The 18,404-nt window shown below is 40.2% G+C and overlaps 1 protein-coding gene across 1 annotated transcript in view; it reads left to right on the top strand.

The window, feature by feature from the left end:
• The first annotated feature begins 9,985 nt into the window (after positions 1–9,985).
• The window catches only part of LOC103052672 (serum paraoxonase/arylesterase 2), a 31,170-nt gene continuing 22,751 nt past the window's right edge, over positions 9,986–18,404 (top strand). The window contains exon 1 of the mRNA XM_007425109.4: positions 9,986–10,194. Within this exon, the coding sequence (XP_007425171.1) occupies positions 10,118–10,194 (77 nt within the window). The 5' untranslated portion in view covers positions 9,986–10,117. The remainder of the gene's footprint in view (positions 10,195–18,404) is intronic.

Below are 18,404 nucleotides of genomic sequence, written 5' to 3'. Positions count from 1 at the left end.
AGACAAAATCATGAGACATGGCAACACCCCCCAATGTTTCAAGGTTTGTTGCAAGTGGAGTAAAATCCAATGTCCCAGTAGAGCTTTGAGAGTCTTCGATTGTCATTTGCCAAATGTCCAGAGATGAAAGATCAAGCTTCATCTTTCTTGAGCCTCAGACCCTATTCTTCTTACAAAGTTCATAATCTGAGAACTGGCTTTACAGTCTATTTCCATAAGAAGCTTGGCTGGAGAAGACATGAGACAATTTTTTTTTCCTGTGGTGGCACGAGAGCTATGACATTTTCTCTAGAAAACTCTATCTCTATCTTCAAGTTCTGAGAGCAGCCAGTTAAAGAGAAACTTGGTATTTTATAGTGCTGGAGAAGGAATCATTACGTCCCATCCTAGCATTAAAGTTGTCTGCAGTTATCACTTCTGAGTTTCAGAGCGGGGTTGTCTTCAAGTCAGTTTTTGACTCATGGCAACTATCTGGACTAGTTCCTGCAAGTTTTTGTGGCAAGATTTTTGGAAGTGGTTTGCCATTGCCTCCTTCCTAGGCCTGATAAAGAGTGACTGGCCCAAGGTCACCCATTTAATATCCAGTTCAAGAACATCTCAGTCATTGTTAGACTGGGAAATAAGCATGTGAGGATGGAAGTAGACATAAATAAGAATGAACTTAAACCAAGGATTTGAGATTTAATCTTCAAAATAATAAAGCTAAATTATTCATTTTCATTATGGTGCAACTGTTGCCTTTCCTTCCCCCTTGACTTATATGCACACATAAACACAAACACACACACACACACACACATATCTTCTATGCTCATCAAAGAACATTTTTTACTTTAGCTCAAATTGGCATATTACCTATTATGATGACCACAGGTAGATACAGCATACTCCTCCCCCATGCAATAGCTGTATTTGTGTATGTTCAGACACAGAGGTTGAGACAGTAACTCATGTCTGTTATATCACCCGTGGCATCTGCATTTACAAACCTGATTGTTAGAAATCTTAGTTTTCTCTATGACTTTTTCCTATAAGACCAAATATAGGCAACTTCTAGAAAGATTGCCAAGTTTTTAACAATAGCTATGCCTTACAGAAGTCACTTGATACACCTTTTTATTACAAACTATCTCAAGCCTGGTTTACCACGCACTTTTTAAATACTGAATTTGTTGTCTTTTATTGATCTAGGATTCTAAGAAAAGAAACACATACTTCTAAATTCACAGAGCATTTACTTGGAAGCATGACTGTGAATTTATAAAGATCCCCCCCCCCCCCAAGGAAGAGGAGATAGAAAAACATAGTACAGTATCTATTATGATATTCTCAATGAACTGTACATAAAGACCCTTCAGTACTTTGAAAGTAACTTGGGACCTCTATGAACCCATGACATAAGTTGTATTTAAGAGCTGAGCTAATTTCTGGCTTAGCAGTGGTGTATCTGAAACACTAATACAACTAGTATTTTATTTGAAGTCCTATAGTTCTGTGAATCTTGTGGATACATTCGGTTCATTTCCCCATTTGTGGGAACTCTTGCTTCATCCTGTGGACCTCTTCCTGTCTTTTGGGCATCCTTCAGCCATCTAGCCTTCAGGGCTTTAAGGGGAAAAGAAGCTTGATGTCTTTGCTTCTCCACCTCATGAGAACTGCTGGAATTTCTACACATTTGTTTGTTTGTCTTTCATACAACCAAACATATTTACATAATCTGAAAAAAAGGAGTTGGGTATAGTTTGCGAATTCAAACAATTTATTTCCCTTTTGTGTCCAGTGGCTGTGGGGAAGATTTTTGTGGGCCAGTAATTTTTGCTTATTGTTTTCTGTGCTGCAAAGTCAGCAGGCTTGAAGACAATCACCGATCTTCTTCCAAATGCTTTTGATGGATTTGGGAATGGAAGTGATAGAGGACAGAAGTGCTAAATATGGCCCTCCCATTTTAAAGGTAATTTCTTCGGAGGAAAAAACACCCATTATCCTTCTTGTCATATAAATATAGTAAACAGAATCAGCTTTCGAAACCTGTATCAAGGAACTTGGGTGCAAGGGCATCTATGGTATGTGAGTGTGTGTGTGAAGAAGACAGCCATGAGTGCACTATCAAAAACATTTACATGTTGAGAGTGTAGCTTTTGGGGCTTTAAGGGGAAGGGAGTGTAGGCTTTCACTCTTTCTACAACAGTCTTTCCAGGTGCAGCATACTATTCAAATGCAGGGGCTAAATCTGTCCTCTTCCTCCCCTTTAGCTACCTGTGATATAAGCAATAAAGCCTATAAAATATTGTTGGGTTTATTGATTGCTGGGCTTCCTCCAGTCTATATATCCCCATTTGTTGGACACAACAGTGATCTTAGAAGTACTTGTCTTAGAAGAAAATGCATACTTCATATCCCAGCTTTGGGGGGGGGGGGAACTTTTGAAAGATTTCTACTTGAAAGACAGTAATTTAAATTTTAAAAAGTATTTCCTAGCTAGAATTTCATCATCTAGAGGAATTTCTCTGCATTGGCAAATTGACAGAAACAAATTGTACATACTAGCAAAGGCATTTCAACAAATACAGTATTTATACTAGAATTACTGTCATAAGTGTTTTTCCTGTCTTGTATGGATATGAAGGCTCCTTCATATTAAAAAAAAAAGTTCTATTGGCAATAGGGTGAAAGTGGGGTTAGCATTAGGCTTTCTTGAGGTCTGTAGTTCAGTTTAGCGTGAGAGAGAGCTTTACAGCAAATTTTAAGGTAATCTTACCTTATGGTGGGAAGTATTTGCTACATTTCTTTTGCTGTTAGGCTGAGATTAGGGTTAGGCTTCCTTGAAATATGAGGTTATATTTAGTGGGAGGTCAGCTTTTAGATAAATTATCTTTATTGATAATCTTAACTTTAATGTTATGATAGGGATTGCTTGTTAGGAAAACTTCAGCATAAAAAACTTTATTGGCAAACCACTGAAGTTAGGGAGAGGGTTAAGCTTATTTGAGGACTATGGTTAAATTGAACAGGAACATTAAGTTTGGGGTGAGTTTTTAAGATTAGTAGTAGTCTTACATTTATGCAACAGTAGCGGTTGCTGTTAGAGAAGCTTTTAGGATAAAGCATTTGTATTGGCACAAGCCCTTAACATGTTCCTTTTTGCAGGACATTTATGTCCTCTTCCATTAGGTATAGATTTATATTAAAGTTGTGCTAGCATTAGGAATTGTTTATATTTATTATTATATTGTATAAGGAAATATCTTACCCTGGTATTGTTTTATCACAATAACAATATTGTGATGTTGGTTTATAGTGTATATAATTTTGGCTTACCTGTACTGCACACACTAAATAAAACTACTACTACTATTACTTGGGTGTGAGTATATGTATAAAAACACTAAGCTAAGCTACAGATAGTGCTTAGCTTAGTGTTAGTGAAGTGTTTCTTCTTCGTGAAGAAACAAGTCAATAATTCTTGGGTTCTCCATTTTGGAAATCTAAAATCCTGCTATAAAAGTCAAATCTGTTTCCGTGTCAAATGTTTAGATACTCACACAGGCATAGAAAAGGAAATGTAAATAATGGGATCAAATAGCAGTGAATTCCCTTTTCTAATCAGCACTGCTACACAATAGGTATTTTGCAGTTCACATTTCTCTGGCCAATTCAAAGTCACAAAACAGTGTGCAAACTTTTGGGATCTCTTCATTAAGTAAAATGGGTTTATTAGGCGATAAGGTATAAGAAGGACGACAGGGAAGACAAAACTGCCATTGTCCCAGCCATGAGTCAGCATTTACTTACAGTCTGGCAGCAGAAATACATATTTTTTGTGCAAGAGCAAATCTGGTTCCAGATTCACTCCTCAAGGATTTTTGAGACGTGGAACAAAATGTGTCCAATATGTTTTTAACAGTCTAGCTATCAACTTCTTAATTCATAAAAGATGAAAAGGCCACGTCTTGCTTGTTCTAGAGGAGGGCAGAGGGGAGCCCTGGAGAGAATGTCTGGTTCTGGCAGGGTCAGGGCTCCCTCTCTTTCCATGGAAGAGAGAAATTCCCATGGTGAGGAGAATGCTACTGTCTCCTCTTTGCTGCATCTCATGGACGGTGCACCAAGAGTTGCATTAAACAACCAAGCTGGGGCAAACGTGAAGATCTGAAAAAGCCCTGCAATGACTCAAATACAAGGACATTAATGGCATGTTTCAGTGTGTAATGGCAGATGGTGTCATTCTTAGCCACGCAATCATTACTATGATTAGTAGTTAAGCTGCTTTGCTGGCACTGAATCAGAACTGTAGCTGGCTCTGATGCAGGGCAGTAATATTCCAGCCATACAGTGGGAATAAACTGAGCAGGTAGGAACACCAAACATCCTTAGACAACATACTGAGAAGTCTTTAAAGTTCAACTAAGAATTGCCCCTTGCAGTTTCCCTTGTCAGAAATAGCCTATTGCTTTAACTGTGATATCAGGAGCCATTTGAGAAGATGCACTGTTATGGTTTACTAATCTTACAAATGAATGCATATCCTAGCTTAGTATTTTATTTGCATCTGAGTGTTTTATCACTTCACTTGCAGATGTGATCTTGAAATTAAGTTATTTATGTGCCATGGATAATGGGTGGTCTTAGGGTTTTGATTAAGAATACAAAAACAAAAAATTAAATCAGAGGATCAAAATAGCAAATAGTGAGTGTTCAGTGTCTATAACATTTATGATTATAGCCAGATTCTGCTGTTTCTCTCAGGAGAAAGCACTGCCTTAATAAAGACTTTTTAAAAAATTGCATTAATGATACATTTCAAAACTTTCTGCTAACTACAGTTTTAACTTTAAACACTTAAAGTAACACCAGGAGATTGGAAATAACTTCCTTCCACTTCACAAGAAATGAAAAATATCAAGCAGCATTAAAATGCCACCTGAAAACCAAATTTAGATTGGCTAGAGTACAAAATAAATAATAGCAATACTTTGGTTAGTTCATACCGAGGTTCGGCTTGATATCTATTTTATTTTTTTCAGCATAATTCTCCAGACTATGTAGCACTTGCCATACTCAGGTTGATGGAGAAGGAAATACATCAGTATGATAAACCCTCTCATGCTGGTGTGTATTTTTTCCCTGGGCAAAGTTTTTCTGGGAGCATTGCTGTACTCTGCTCAACACTTACTTCACTACAGATAATAATACTTTATTAAACGTGTATGCAACTGAAAGCTTTAATTCAGAAATATTTCATCCCTGCTACTTTGTCCCTGCTTTACCAGTTATATTCCATGTATATGTTTGCTGCAAAGGCAATCTCATTTGAAACATGTCATAAGGCAGGACAGGGAGATCATCATCTTTGTGACTTTTCAGCAAAAATAATAAATGAATGGCATGCATTACCCATATATTAAACAGTGAATTTTAGGACTCACCAAAGGGGAGCAGTTATTTTTCCCCTATCATGTCTGCCCAACGTTCCTCTGTCACTTACCATTCTGGTGCTGGGAGAGGTAAAAAGATAAAACATTTGGGATATGGCATGTATGAATTATGGAAAATTTGGATCTGTGTGATTCAAAGCTGTCCTTGTCCCCAGCTGGAGAAATATATGCTAATCTGTTACCAATTCTTCATATAAATGATGTTGTGGTGTAGTTATGAAACATAAAAAGGTCACCACACATACTTTCAATATTGACAGTATCTGAGTGTGTCCTTCACTAATGGCAATCCTTGGGCAAAGGATTGAAATAACGTGCACAAATATCCACTTAAAGTTTTAAATCTCCTTTCTAGAACAAAACTGCTGAGAATGGCCTGTTGTGCATTCAAACCTCTGTTGCTCAGAACAGGACATTTTAAACTCAAAATGGGGTGTTTTGAATTTGAAACTGCTCAAATCAAAATGTTTTGCATGCCACTCAGTCAGTAAAAACAAACAGGTGGTCTCAAAACACAATCTGATGTCCAAATAGTGTATTGTGTTTTTCATTATACCTTTTTCTTCAATGGAATTGAGGTTCTTCCCTCCCTCATTTGTTTCATCTTGACAACAGTCTTGTGATAGAGTTTAACTGTCTGAGCTTTTGTACTGTGCTAAAACATAATGTGGTTTGTTTTGTTTTGGCTTAGTGTAGTGTAGTGTGCAACCCCATCCCCATGGCCTATAAACTATGGTTTATGGCTCTTAGCCCTAGGAAGCAGGCAATGGCAAACCACTTTTGAAATCTTGCCAAGAAAACTGCAGGGACTTGTCCAGGCAGTCACCAGGAGTCAAAAACTGACTTGAAGGCACACACAAACACGTGTCCAGACAAATATGATTTAGTGCAATGTGTGAACTCGGGAACTGAGAAGGAATGATGGCCAAACATAATCCACTCAGTTCTGTGGTTGGGCTGGGCTATGAAAGCAAATTTTCTGGGTCCTAGTCCAACCCACTGTTGGCTGCACTTCACGGACTCTCTAGGAAATAAGAAGTGACCTTCTCTTCAGAATGGATTGCAGCAGGAGACATTTCTGCATGTGTTCTTTTGTAACGCATTGTGTTTCAAACTTCATCTCAAAAAAGGAAGCAAGGAGGGAAATAAGAATACTTGAATAAAGAATTACTGGACCTTCAGCTTTAGGATGTGTGTGGGACAATGAGGCTGGATGTATGTCTGCGTGTGTGACTTTGGGTGTACAATAAAAATTAAATCTCTCTCTCAAATCACTTGTTTATCTTAGCTGTCTGAATGTGTTTTCCATGTCTATTACAGCACGATACAAGACTTTGGCTCCAATCTCTTGCATAAGAGAGAAGAGTGCAGCAAGCTTTCTGCATAGAAATTAGGAAAAAGTTACATTCTTTCTGACTCTTTAGTAATTTAAAAGGGCAAACATTTTTCCATTCTTTATGAAAGGAAACATTTTCTCAATTCTATGATAGTTTGGGTAGGAACCCAAATTGTTTAGTTTGAACAAACATTCAACACGAATCCTAAGAAATAACAAAATATGAATTTGTCTGAATATGTGCATTATGTATCAACCTAAAGATCAACTATCTTTTTATTTTGTTTCATCTGTATCCTATATTTACAGTGCAATCCAGCATACATTGTTCTAAAAGCAAGCCTCTAGAGCAACTCAGCCTCATGGAAGTGGGTGTTTTTTTGTTGTTGTTGTTAAGCTTCCTAGTCACATTGCAAAATAGGCTAGATGTGAAACTCACAATGATTTGCACAATACAGTTAACTGGATCACCTGTTGTTCAATTAATCCAACTCCCTGGGTTTGCACAAAACACTGAATCATAAATTAACCACACAAGATTAGTTCACATAACACCTTAGACCAGTGTTTCTCAACCTTGGCAACTTTAAGATGTCTGGACTTTAACTCCCAGAATTCCCCAGCTAGCCATGCTGGCTGGGGAATTCTGGGAGTTAAAGTCCAGACATCTTAAAGTTACCAAGGTTGAGAAACACTGCCTTAGACTAAGATGTGATTAGTTAATTAATGCTTCAGACTGCTAGAAAAGCATTGTCAAAAACTTTCCCAGGGAGCAGAAGAGTTCTTTAGAAGAACTCTCAGGCTGGAACTGTAATTGTTCATCATTGAACTATCCAATCACCAGCTTGCAAAAAGCTAATCTAGATGCAGGGATGCACTCTCACCTATTTCTTTGTAAGTAAATAAATAAACTAATTGAAAGGAAAGGTACTTGAACTTTAGACATTATCTGTAAATGCTGCCGGTATCATATTAAGCCATGTATGAACTAGCTGACTTCATATAACAACATATACTCATAAAAACACCTATTCACTTTCCCCTCCTGAGAGTTACACTACAGTTAACCTTGTCATTCACTGTTTTTAATTCTTCTTTTGACCAGGCCACAAACAGTTTTACTTAAGAAACAGTGACATTTGGGGACAGTGCTGGATTTAGATCTAGAACTCCTAGGTTCAAATTCCTTCTGAGTCATAAAACGTGCCCAATGAATTACAGGTTACCATAAAAATAAAGCACTAAGATCCATAGAGGAAGGGTAGAAGGTAACACTGTGTGCCCTTTAATTAAAGATCTATTCATTGGCTGGATTTCTAAACTGTAACAATCTTACATACTGAAGAACTATTCTTTTTTTGCTTTCATTTTCTTCCTTCTTTTTCTCACCTAGGCAGATGTTTTGTATTCTCAGACTAGGCTCCCCCCTCCACCCAACAACCTTATTTCTAGGCAGAGGCATCAGATGGCAGAAGGTCATGGCAACCTCCTTATCCACTGCCGAGCTGAAGTGTAGCAACCCATCCCTAAGATGGCATGAAATGTGGTGTCCTTGTTGCTAGTTCCTATGCTGCCTCTGTTGCCTCACTTGACTTCCATCCAAGGTAATGGATAGAAAATCTAACAAATATACAGCTTGAGTGTAGTAAAATACAGGAGAATTACAATTAATTAATTAGAGAGAGCCAGTTTGTCTAGTGGTTAAGGCACCAGGCTAGAAACCGGGAGACTGTGAGTTCTAGTCCCGCCTTAGGCATGAAAGCCAGCTGGGTGACTTTGGGCCAGTCTCTCTTGGCACAACTCACCTCACACGGCTGTTGTTGTGGGGAAAATAGGAGGAAGGAGTATGAGGTATGTTTGCTGCCTTGAGTTACTTATAAAAATAATAAAGGCGGGATAAAAAAATCTAAAAAAAAATCAGTTAAGCACAACTTAAGACTTCTTGGCTCATGGTTTGGGGATGAGATAAAAGCAATATCATGGGCACACAGGAAAAAAGATGTTGCTGGGACCGGTTTATGCTGTAGATAGGTGCAAATGGGGCAACACTCTTACAGGCCAGAGCTCTTTGTAGTGAACTCTTTTGCATCCCCTAAAATACAGGTCCCCAGTGTAGCAATCATGGGAGCCAATACTGTATACCAGTCAAACCCCTCCCTTGGCTCCCAATGAGGTCCCTGCTCTCCCCAATTTTATTTTTAAGATTGCTTTAATTAAAAATGACAAGATGGGAAGATATTATTCCACAAACACTGTTCTTAAGCACAGTAATTCCAAGAATGTTTTGGGGCCCTGTTTATAATTCAGAGACACCCGTGGAGAATAAGACCAATACAAGGCTGCAGCTGAGTTTTCCTTTTGAAAAGTGCTCACCTGCCCTGAAAAAAAGACCAAATAGCAGTAGTACACAGCATCCTAGAAGATCAGCCATTAGACAAGGGTATTCTTCATCTCCCTAATTTGCATTCTGGTAAAGAGAGGTTTCATGAGGGCTGTTTCATTTGCCAGCCTAGCTGTCTTCTGTACATGTGACCCAGGGAGACCATCTCGCCTTAACCTCAAGGGATAAAATGTCTCTGGAAGGGCCATCATGGATACAGCACACTCTAGGCAAGGTTGACACATCACATCATGAAGTGTGTTTGTTTTGAGTTCAATATGTTGTCTGAAAAGAGCCGCGAGGGAATTCCAGGGCTATAGGCTAGACTGGGAAATCAGAAAAATATCCCGGCAGAAAATAGAGGGAAACTATACTGTCTCTAAGAAAACCGCATCGACGAGTCTCCATATCATCGCCAGGAGTGGAGGTCTTGACATTGACCTTACTCTGGAGAACACAGCTGCTGTAGGATTCCGACCCTCGGCGATCAAGCTGCCTTATGGACCTGGCTAACCAGGGTCGTCAATCCTCAGCCTAGCCTACTTACAGGCTTGTTCCGTGGACGAAAGAGAAAAGGCTTGGTCTTGTTGCTGTGTCCCCACGTTTGGGGACGGGGTGGGAGTTCGTGAAATACATATTCCAAATAAATAAATAAATCAGCAAACTTATATCACGGTCGGTCTCCGGAGCTCTTCACGAAACTTAGACGAGTCCCTCCCTTCTTTCTTCCAGAGAAAAGCAGAAACAAACTTTATTCCCCCAGCCCAGCCCACCTCACCAATTTCTGTGACGATTGGCGTTCAAGGAGGGGCTTGGAAGCTTCCCTAAGGCGTTTTCTCGGTGGGAGGCGCTCCGGAGTTGGCGCTCTCCTTCCAGCCAAGGGAGCGCTACAAGACGAAAATCCTGTCTGCGGAGCTCGCCGGCGGACCGTCGCCTTGGTTCTGTGGGTCCCAGGAGCCAGGCTGAGCCATGGGGAAGCTGCTGCCGGGGCTGGCGATCATTGGCATTGTTGGCGCGTTGATCGGGGAGAGGATGGTGATGTTTCGGTAAGCAGCAGTCGCAGCGCCTTCCTTCACCGGTTTGCTGCAGAATGAAATTATCTAGACTCCGCGTAATCCTATGCAAAGTTCGGCGAATTTCAACCCAATGCATTGGGTACGCTTACTGCTGGGTGTAATTTATTCGCCCTCTCGTGTTTAGAGCTGCAGCCTTAGCTTCACTGTTGAGTAGAAGAGGCAAGGAATAATTTTGTTAAATCCATAATCGAGTTCACGTTACTGTGCATCTCTCTTGGTTATGTGCAACCCTGTGCGTATTTACTTAGAAGTTAAGGTAAGTCTGCACAAGAATGCGATCTAATGCTTGCTATGAAGTTACTAATGCGCATCAAATGGCTTGGAACAAACACCCATTATTTCTTGGCCTTTCATGCTTTTCTTCCAAGAGGGCAAGGCAGGTGCAGTTTTCTTCATTGGGCCTCTAACATAGTTTATTCTTGCAACTTTGTGGGGTAGTTTGGCAGTGAAAAAAGGATAGCCCTAAAGGAATCCGGTGAGTTTGGATTTGATTCTTGGCAGTCCATCATTTTAATCCAGCCTTCTAATCGCAGTGGCTTTCCTGCACCTGGCGCCATCTAGATAAACTGGGTAGGGATTACCCAAATTAGAGTCTAATACAGTCAGAAGGCCCCAGGCTGGGTAAATTGCCCTACCCCAGTGTTTTGCAACCTTAGCAACTTTAAAAAGTGTGGACTTCAATTCCCAGAATTCCCTATGCTGGCTGGGGAATTCTGGGAGTTGAAGTCCACATGTTTGCTAAGGTTGACAAACACTAACAAGGAGACTGTGAGTTCTAGTCCTGTCTTAGGCATGAAAGCTGGCTGGGTGACTTTGGGCCAGTCACTCTCTCTCAGCCCAACTCACCTCACAGGGTTGTTGTGGGGAAAATAGGAGGAGGAAGGAGTATTAGGTATGTTCGCTACCTTGAGTTTCATATATATATGAAAAAATATGTAAAAATCTAATATAATAATAAATCACCATCAGTCAATTGCAAAAGGCAGCTTTACTTGGAACAGCTTACATCTGGCAACAATCCCTTTAACTCTGTCAGACAACACCATCTGCCTATTCTAGGTCCTTGGGAAGGACTCAATAGGTAGATAAAAATGCCAAATCCAGTCTAAACATCTGGCTGACTGTGCGACCAACAATAGAAATAGAAATCTTGCCAAATTTCACATGGATTCTTCATAGAACTCCAGAAACCCATCTCACAGGCAGCTAGGCCTATTGATTTCTGGCTCAGTTGTGGTGTATTTGAAACTATAGTAAAGCTGTTCTTTTCTTTGAAACACTGTGGCCCTGTGGAATTGGTTGGTAGTCTATTTCCCAATTTACAGGGACCCTTGCATCACCCTTGGCTGTAGTCTTTCACCAAGAAAAGCAGCTTAAGAGCTTTGCAGCTTCCCATTGTAGAAGCTGCTCCTGTGTGTGCATGTGTTATGACCAGGCAGATGCACCCAGTGTGGAATAAGCCTGTGGATGGAGTATAGGCCCACAAATTATTCTTTGTCCCTTCGCAGGGTATGAAGCTGAGAGAATTTTTTTTTTTAACCTTAGCAGTTTTGTTCCTGTAGCAGTTCAGGCGGGAAAGCGATTATGTGATGTTCTTTGCTCCTTCTCAGCATTTTGAGTATGGAGAAATGAAGATGACCATGGATTGTCTTCAATTTGTTTTTGAAGAATTTGGATGGAGAAATGGTAGCAGCATAGGAGTACCCTTTATTTAGCAACAGTAAGGTGATGCTGGGCGAATTTTGTAATGCCTCCTTGAGTAACTCTGAGATGCTGTTTCAAAGTATCCCATCCCTGTGGCACCCAGCTCAGGAGTATGGCTTTCAATTAGTTACTTCTAGTTCCATCCTGGCCAATCTCTGTTGGACCATCCAGCAAGATTGCTTATGAAAGAAGGCAAAAGCAGCATCTACATACTCACATGCACGCATACCCCGAGCATTGAGGCCACTCAGATGCGGTTTATTCGTATGTGGTTCCTCCTTGGGCCATATCATTTATCAGGGTGGAATATCTGGTATTCCCCATCTTTACTTTCTGCATGGGTTGGGCTTCAGCTGTTGTAATGGTATGTGGGAAAGACTTTGGGAGACTGGGCAAAGAGACACTGCCAAGGAACGGTCAGATAAGAGACAGCATGGCCCACAGCTAGATAATGAGCGGGCAAGAGGCTCAGAAGAGATCCTCTCTAATTTCTCAGGCTGTAAAGGAGGGTATGGGGGAAGACAGGCTGATGGTTCTCTTCCCCTTACGGTTCCTTCCCTGCCTTAACTCTTCCAGTCAGGCATCTTCTATTACGCAGTGTTGATAACAGCTCTTCCACGGTATTTGGGGTGCCTTGCCTCACCAGCTCATCTCTTAGGTCCTCAGCCAGCCCTTCTCTGAACTGGTCAATCAGGGCAAAATCAATCAGGGCAAAATCATTCTACCCCACATTGCCACCAAGTAATGTAAAGTCCAAAATATATGACCTTATTCTCCTCTGTCCCTGTTTGATCTTTCAGATCTCTCACCTAGCAGTGATTCTTTGTATGGGATCCCCAAAGTGTCCTTTGAGTTTACACATGAAATCCAGATAGTTGCCCAGGACCAGATTGTTCCCCTCAATGAACAGTATTGCCTGCTTAGCTGCTGCTTCTTTCAGCAAACTCAGCACAACAGTCACTTTGGTGTGACTTGTGAGAAACTTGACTGGCCTGCCTGCCATAAACATTTCACATTGAGCTGTGAATGTCAGGAACTGATCCTGGTCCCCTCCAAACTTCTCCAGCATGCTCCCATGGGAATGCGGGACCATTGGCTGAGCTGCAGGTTGTTGTGCTGCTGAAGGTTGGGGCCAATATTGCCGCAGCTGTTGTGTTAGTTGTATCATGGCATTCTGCAAATTGGTCATCTCTGCATCCACTTGCTGCTGGTGTTGCAACATTGCTACTGCCAGACGCTCGGTGGATAGCAGAGTTCCTTGAGGATCGGAGGCCATTCCTGAAATTCCTGTCTTTGGAAGAGAGTAGGATATTTATAAGATTCATGTTGGCCTTACGGAGTAAACCAGATAGTAATTAGATAAGCTAATTCTACTTTATTGTAAAGCTACATTAACAGAATCTTGCAAGTATGAAAGTACAGTTCTCCCCCCCATCTCCTTTACAGCCTGAGAAATTAGGGAGGGTCTCTTCTGAGCCCCCTGCCCCACCCACTATCTATGGGGCCATGCTGTCTCTTATCTGACTGTTCCCTTGGCAGTGTCTCTTTGCCCAGTGCCCCAAGGTCCTACCCACATACCATTACAGCTGTCATAAGCCTGTTCATCTTGCTCAGGTTGATAGCTGATCTTCAGCAACCAAAAGAGAAATGCAGGTTGAGGTGTTGAGCCTTCACTTGGCTGTGAATTGCCCCTTGTGTCATTGAGCTCAGTTCCAATTCTGAAAATGCTTTTAAATGAATGAAAATGACTACATGTTATAATAACAGATCATTGTTATTTGCTCACTTGAAGGTTTGGGTTGCAGTTTTTAACTGCACAAGTAAGAAGCCTGTATAGCAGCTTTTGCTAGTCAAATACTTATTTTGGCTGTAGATGATGGGAGACTTAGCCTAACACATAGAGAAGATAGCCAGTGGGGAGAAGCTGCTTTAGTCTGTTCTGAGGAGTGATGGGGGAAAAGCTTGTAAAATGTAGCATATCATCTGTAGCTGGTGGACAATTGAAATTAAAAGTGAAATTTTAAATTGTTTGCTTGTACTCGCAACACAGATGCCAGTCTGCTAATTAGACAGCTAATTGAATAGCAGACTGCTATAGCTTTCATTTAAAAATTTCCTTATCTGCAGATGATATTCTCCATGGTAATCTGATATTAACATTGTTTGAACAGCAAACAGTATCCTAACCTTTATGTATTTAAAGGATTTCATTTTGATCTTTGGCTCAAACATTTTGTGAATACAATTTACAAAGAACAGTGGCTTAATAGTGTAGGGTGTCTTCCAGAGAACCAATCTTTCTGTCTCTTAATTCTTTGAATCCAGTTTAAAATGCTCCTGAGGTTTATCTGGGATGATCTGACCGATCTATTCAGATATCAGAATGCTGCAAGTACAGGTGTGCTTACATGGTTGTCTAGCAGTGTTTCTCAGCCTTAACAACTTTAAAATGTATGGACTTCAACTCCCAGAATTCTCAAGCCAGTGCTGACTAGGGAATTTGGGAGTTGAAGTCCACACATCTTAAAGTTGCTGAGGTTGAGAAACACTGGTCTTGCACTCAGAGAACTGCCAGCTACTAGCTTTTTGGCCAGTAGCTGAGCACAGAAAACTATTAGCCTAGTCGTGCTCACTTGCTGGCCAACAATTGAGTGCCTTGTCCCACCTCTTCAGACTCCTGCCTCATTGGACATCCCTTCCCCCCAAAAAGTAAAGGGAATAATGCTCAAACTTTTCCCAGTATTTCTTTGCTCACCATTGTGACAAACCTCCACTACCTCCAAACTTTGGGTTCCTTTATTTAACCATGCTGGTTTACAGCTAGAGCAAGATCCCAGCATCTGGGAGGAGGCTAAGTCAAGAATTTCTTCCTCTTCAAGCATAAGGCTGCCATTTCCGGCAGAGCATTTCTCCAACCACATATCCAGTGACATGAGCTCAGGGTTAGATAGAAATCGCTTGCAATTGTAAGCCCCTCATTTACAGCATCATATGATTGAGGGGTTCTTTTTGTGTACTTTCCTCCCAACTTGCGAACTGACAATAACAAATTTTACTTCCACTTTGTGTGGGAAAACCTGCAAACAAGGCAGTTGTCATTCTACCCTGTTGCTTGGTGGCAAGTATGTAAAGGAAGGCAGCCAAATATCCTTGAAGCTAAAGGTATTTGTTCTTAAAATAAGTCTGTTCTGTTCTGTTTGGAATTGCTTCCTGCAATCTGCTTTCTTTCTTGCACTGAAACACTATAAAGGGGGATAGGGAACAGATCTATATAATGGAGAAAGGAAGCTTGAGTTAATCTAATGTAATCTTGAGTCTTCCTCAACTGAATGCCCTACAAAAATATTGAGCTTCAGTTCCAAGAATTCCCTGGCAGACTTTTCAGTAACAGAACTTTGGAAAACTCTCTTTAGAGAGGATAATGTCCATTGCTCTGTTCATGTTTTTTTCCCTAATGCCATCTTTCCTTTTTCCCCCACCCCCAAATATAGTTTGCTGTATAATACACTACAACAAATATTGCATATGTTAGGGAAACAAAGAGTAGCTAATGTAGATAAATGTACTGTTGTCACAGTCAGAAGCCAAGTCACTCAAAAAGTGAAATGTAACCTGCCTTTTGTTGCAGATTGCAGAGGAAATCACAAAGGCTGTCTTATTGAGTTAAAATTATTAAGCAAAGAACATTAATTGTGCTCTTGATGAGAGGTAACCCCATTGTGTATTCATAGGAGGCAATACTATACCAAAATGAAATAAATATATTGTAATGCACTCGTGTTGCTGAGGAATCATTAGAACAATTAAGAGGGAGCTTTTTTCCTCCCCCTGGGGAATAAAAATAAGGAGGATTCAAATAACATTTTCAATTACCTAGTATGGCAAATAATCCCATGAATTTCAGTGATTTTGGGCTGCAGTTATAATCCTGCGGTACACCGGCATGGGTGGAAATCCCACTGATTTACTTCTGAGTCGGCACATAAAAGATATTCCACTAAATAACTGCAGAGTCTCAGGGTAAAGTGCAGAGTCCCTGGCTGGAAATATACTGTGAAAGATGATATATTTGTTCAGATTATATGTTCTTTTTACCTTATTTGCACTTGAGCGAGAGTACTCTGCAATATATGTGTGTTATGCTGCAGTCTTGTAGCAGTAAACTGGAATTCTCAAGCAGGAGACTGTCAACAAGTCATGAATGCTTTAAAAAAAATGAGATAAAGAGGTATCTAGTTGCTGTTTAAATCCCACTATACTGTGGATTAAAAATAATGGAAGTAAGTTGGTTCTGCAGGTAAAATGGGGGTCATGCTGAATTCCCGCATTTGGTTTGTTTTTCTCTTACATACATGTAGTGCTACCTCCCAGCCTTTGAAGTGGGCTTTTAGAGGCATTTGGCAAACTCACATTTCCATTTTCTTCTGGAAACTCACTGAATTATGCTCTGCACAACTCAATATCAGGTGCATTGTGTTGCCGATCTGGAAAAAGTTGGCTACTAATCCTAAAAACTTGCTTTTAATTTCCTGTGTAGAGGCCAGCTCACATGTCATGTTTGCCTAAGTTTTTGATATTCATTTGTGTCCATCAGTTTCTCCCCTGGTTAGTCTGAGGTAGTAGGAGGCAGCATAGTGTTCTCCCGAAGTATTAAACAAATTGGTAAGCCCAAGCCAATATGGTAATGGACCGTGAGAAACCAATCATACAGTAGTCCAACATTTCAGGAGAGAATATGGTTATAGGCCCTTTATTTTTATCATATCATGATGTCTGAATTCAGGATGCACACTCCTTTCAGGCTGCACTAAACAGAGAGTATAGCTATGCTTGTACTCTCTGGTTACTGGAAGCAGAAGTAGACTCAGTGGATGTGAGTGAACAGATTCCATGTCTGTCCATCAACCTAAATAAGCAGTGTGAACTTCTGCTTTTCCCCCTAGTGACTTAAAGCATCTTATAGAGTCATCAGCTGTTGTTGAGGTTACTAGTATCTTGATTAATGCAATGATGGTAGGAGGACTCTAAAAAACAGTGTTAGTCACTGGTAGGGAAATGACCACAGTCTTTGGTTCATCTACCCTCCCTTTCCGGAAAAGACTAAAGACAGCTTGCATGGGGCAATAAGAGTTTTAATCAACCCTGGGGCGGCTGGCACCCTGATGACATTCCCCAAGCCTAATACTTGCCAATTACCATCAATTCTTGAATATATTTATTATTTATTTAGGACTACTTTTTAATTGTATTTTTAATCAATTTTGTCTTCTCTGTAAACCGCCCAGAGTTGCTTTTGAACAAGATGGTGATAGACAGACAGACAGACAGACAAAACATCACTGTTTACGGATGTTTTCCTGAAGGTTTATGGCACAGCATGGCTTGAATTGGATATCTGGCAATGGATTCGTTTAGGATAAATAGCTAGTCTACCCTTCCTGAATCTGGTGCCCTCTTGATGCAGAGGACTACAGCTCCCATTATTAAAAGCCAAAATAGTGGAACAGTATCTGAATGTCATGGCTGCTTCCATTTTTTTTTCAATCTGGATCCAATGCATGCTTGTATCAAACCTAATCAACATGATTCCCTTTTTCTTCATTTGTTGTAAAATCAATGAAGTAATGGTGTGGGACATGAAACTTAAGATGTATTAAGGCATTTGCTTTTCTAAAGATTGTAGAATCTTCTTCACGTGGTGCATGGAATATATCATGAGTTGGAGGATAAAGGAGAATGTATTGGAAAAGTTGATTAATGTATGTGCATGTGTATCTAATGTATTAATTGAACTTTTGGTTAACCAATGCTACTTTTTAAAACTGAATCAGGAAGAAATTTGTGATAGCCTTCTTAAAAAGACAGTTCTTCTAAGAACTGGGAAAACCTTTCATTGAAGCCCTGTTGACATAAATAGAGATGCTGACAAGAAGATGCCAACAATTTTATGTAGGAATCTCTTTAAATGTTTGGAAAATTTACCTTTATAAAGAGTTGAACATTTCCCAAGACTTTCAGTATATTATGTTCTATGTGTATTTAGCTGATCCTGCATGCCAAGATTGGACAACTTTATGGTAGGTGGAGAGGCAGTTAATTTTTTTGTGAGGGAAAGGCAGTGCTAGATAAAACATTGCATAGAACAGCAGTGAAATGTTCCTGCTATCTGGGGAAGTATTTAGCATTTTTTTCTTAACTTTTGCTTTGCCATGTAAAGTCTATTTTACACTACCATTTTCATGGCAGGAAACTGTGGCCCTGCAGTTTGGTAATGCAGTTGTAGGGAACCTCAAGTTAGGGATTTGGAGTTCAGATATGGCTCTGAAATGGCAGGTTACTCAGGAGAGTCATTTCCCTCTCAATTTTACTTACCTAACATGTTGCAGGGTTATTAGGAGGAAAGAAGGACATTGCATCATTCACATAAGCCAAGTGGAATTTCTTTGGAGAAGGGATAAAAATATAAAATTAAGTTT

The sequence above is a fragment of the Python bivittatus genome, unplaced genomic scaffold (genome assembly GCF_059951505.1).
Source record: "Python bivittatus isolate LINGU-HERP-01145 unplaced genomic scaffold, Pbiv_v1 ctg000610_np1212, whole genome shotgun sequence".
In the NCBI taxonomy this organism is placed as follows: Eukaryota; Metazoa; Chordata; class Lepidosauria; order Squamata; family Pythonidae; genus Python; species Python bivittatus.
The sequence above is the reverse complement of the archived record's forward strand: the minus strand, read 5'-3'. Positions and strand labels throughout refer to the sequence as shown.